Here is a 973-nt window from a genome sequence, read left to right as displayed (position 1 = left end):
TCTGAGGGTAAGAATTCAAATTTTCTTCTCGTGTCCAAGGATGCTCAAATGTATCATCTTCGTGCCATTTTCCTTCGAATCCAGTAAAAGAATCTTCTGGTTTCTGATGCGGTCTCCATCCTCTTCCACGTCCTTCAGCTAGAAAGTCACCAGGAAGACGATTTCCTTGTATCATCTGAGGGTAAGAATTCCTCGCAGGCTCATTGTAGGGTACACCTTGTGAGTATGTCAGCATATGCTGAGAACTATTAACTTGTCCTCTTCCTAATGAATATGTTTGAGGTGGCGGCTTAGGAGCATTTTCTGAGGTGTGTATACTCATGTTTGAGGCGCATGATCTGTAGTCAAAAGGCCTGTAACATGAATTTTCACAAGAAGGTTTATCTTGTGTATATTTTTCACTGTCCATTTTTCAAGCAACAGATCTTTTGGAATTCTTCCAACCACGATGCCTGTGAAAATATCTTTGCTTGTAGTGTTCAGAATTTCTAGGTACTGGTGATACAGCCCTATGGAAACAAATACAGAAAAATTTAATTCACTTGAAGACGATATATTAAGTGTATCTTAATATGGCCTACCTAAAACAGGTACTTTTCCTGAAGTTCCACCGGATCATCTAATCATAAAATTAATCAATGTTGCTATATGTGCATTCTAAATTATACATTGAATATTTTATTATGGTACTGCTCAATTCAACAACCATTCTCTCCATCTGAAATAATGTTTTCTATGTGTCTATCAAAATAAGTTGAATCCATACTTTGATTTTCGACAAGGGAACTAAGTCCATTCAGTGAGTTGAAAAGTCTCTAGAAGAAACGGTGCTGGATGTGCTTTACACAATTGATGTATGTATGGATTGTGATAAGAGTTGTATGAGTCCCCAATAAAATGATTTTTTTTTTAAAAAAGAAAGAAACGGTGCTGGAATAACTGTTATTGCCACAGCCAGAAAAATAATGTTTGC

General features: G+C 36.6%; 1 protein-coding gene across 1 annotated transcript in view; it reads right to left on the bottom strand.

Annotated features, from left to right (window-relative positions):
- Window positions 1-322, bottom strand: part of BCLAF3 (BCLAF1 and THRAP3 family member 3) — an 18,964-nt gene extending 18,642 nt beyond the window's left edge. Inside the window, exon 1 of the mRNA XM_045290675.1 lies at window positions 319-322. Within this exon, the coding sequence (XP_045146610.1) occupies window positions 319-322 (4 nt within the window). The remainder of the gene's footprint in view (window positions 1-318) is intronic.
- Between the last annotated feature and the right edge of the window lie 651 nt (window positions 323-973).

The sequence above is a fragment of the Echinops telfairi genome, unplaced genomic scaffold (genome assembly GCF_000313985.2).
Source record: "Echinops telfairi isolate 266 unplaced genomic scaffold, ASM31398v2 ScPeMD7_53;HRSCAF=182, whole genome shotgun sequence".
Classification (NCBI taxonomy): Eukaryota; Metazoa; Chordata; class Mammalia; order Afrosoricida; family Tenrecidae; genus Echinops; species Echinops telfairi.
This window is presented reverse-complemented; position numbering and strand designations above follow the sequence as displayed.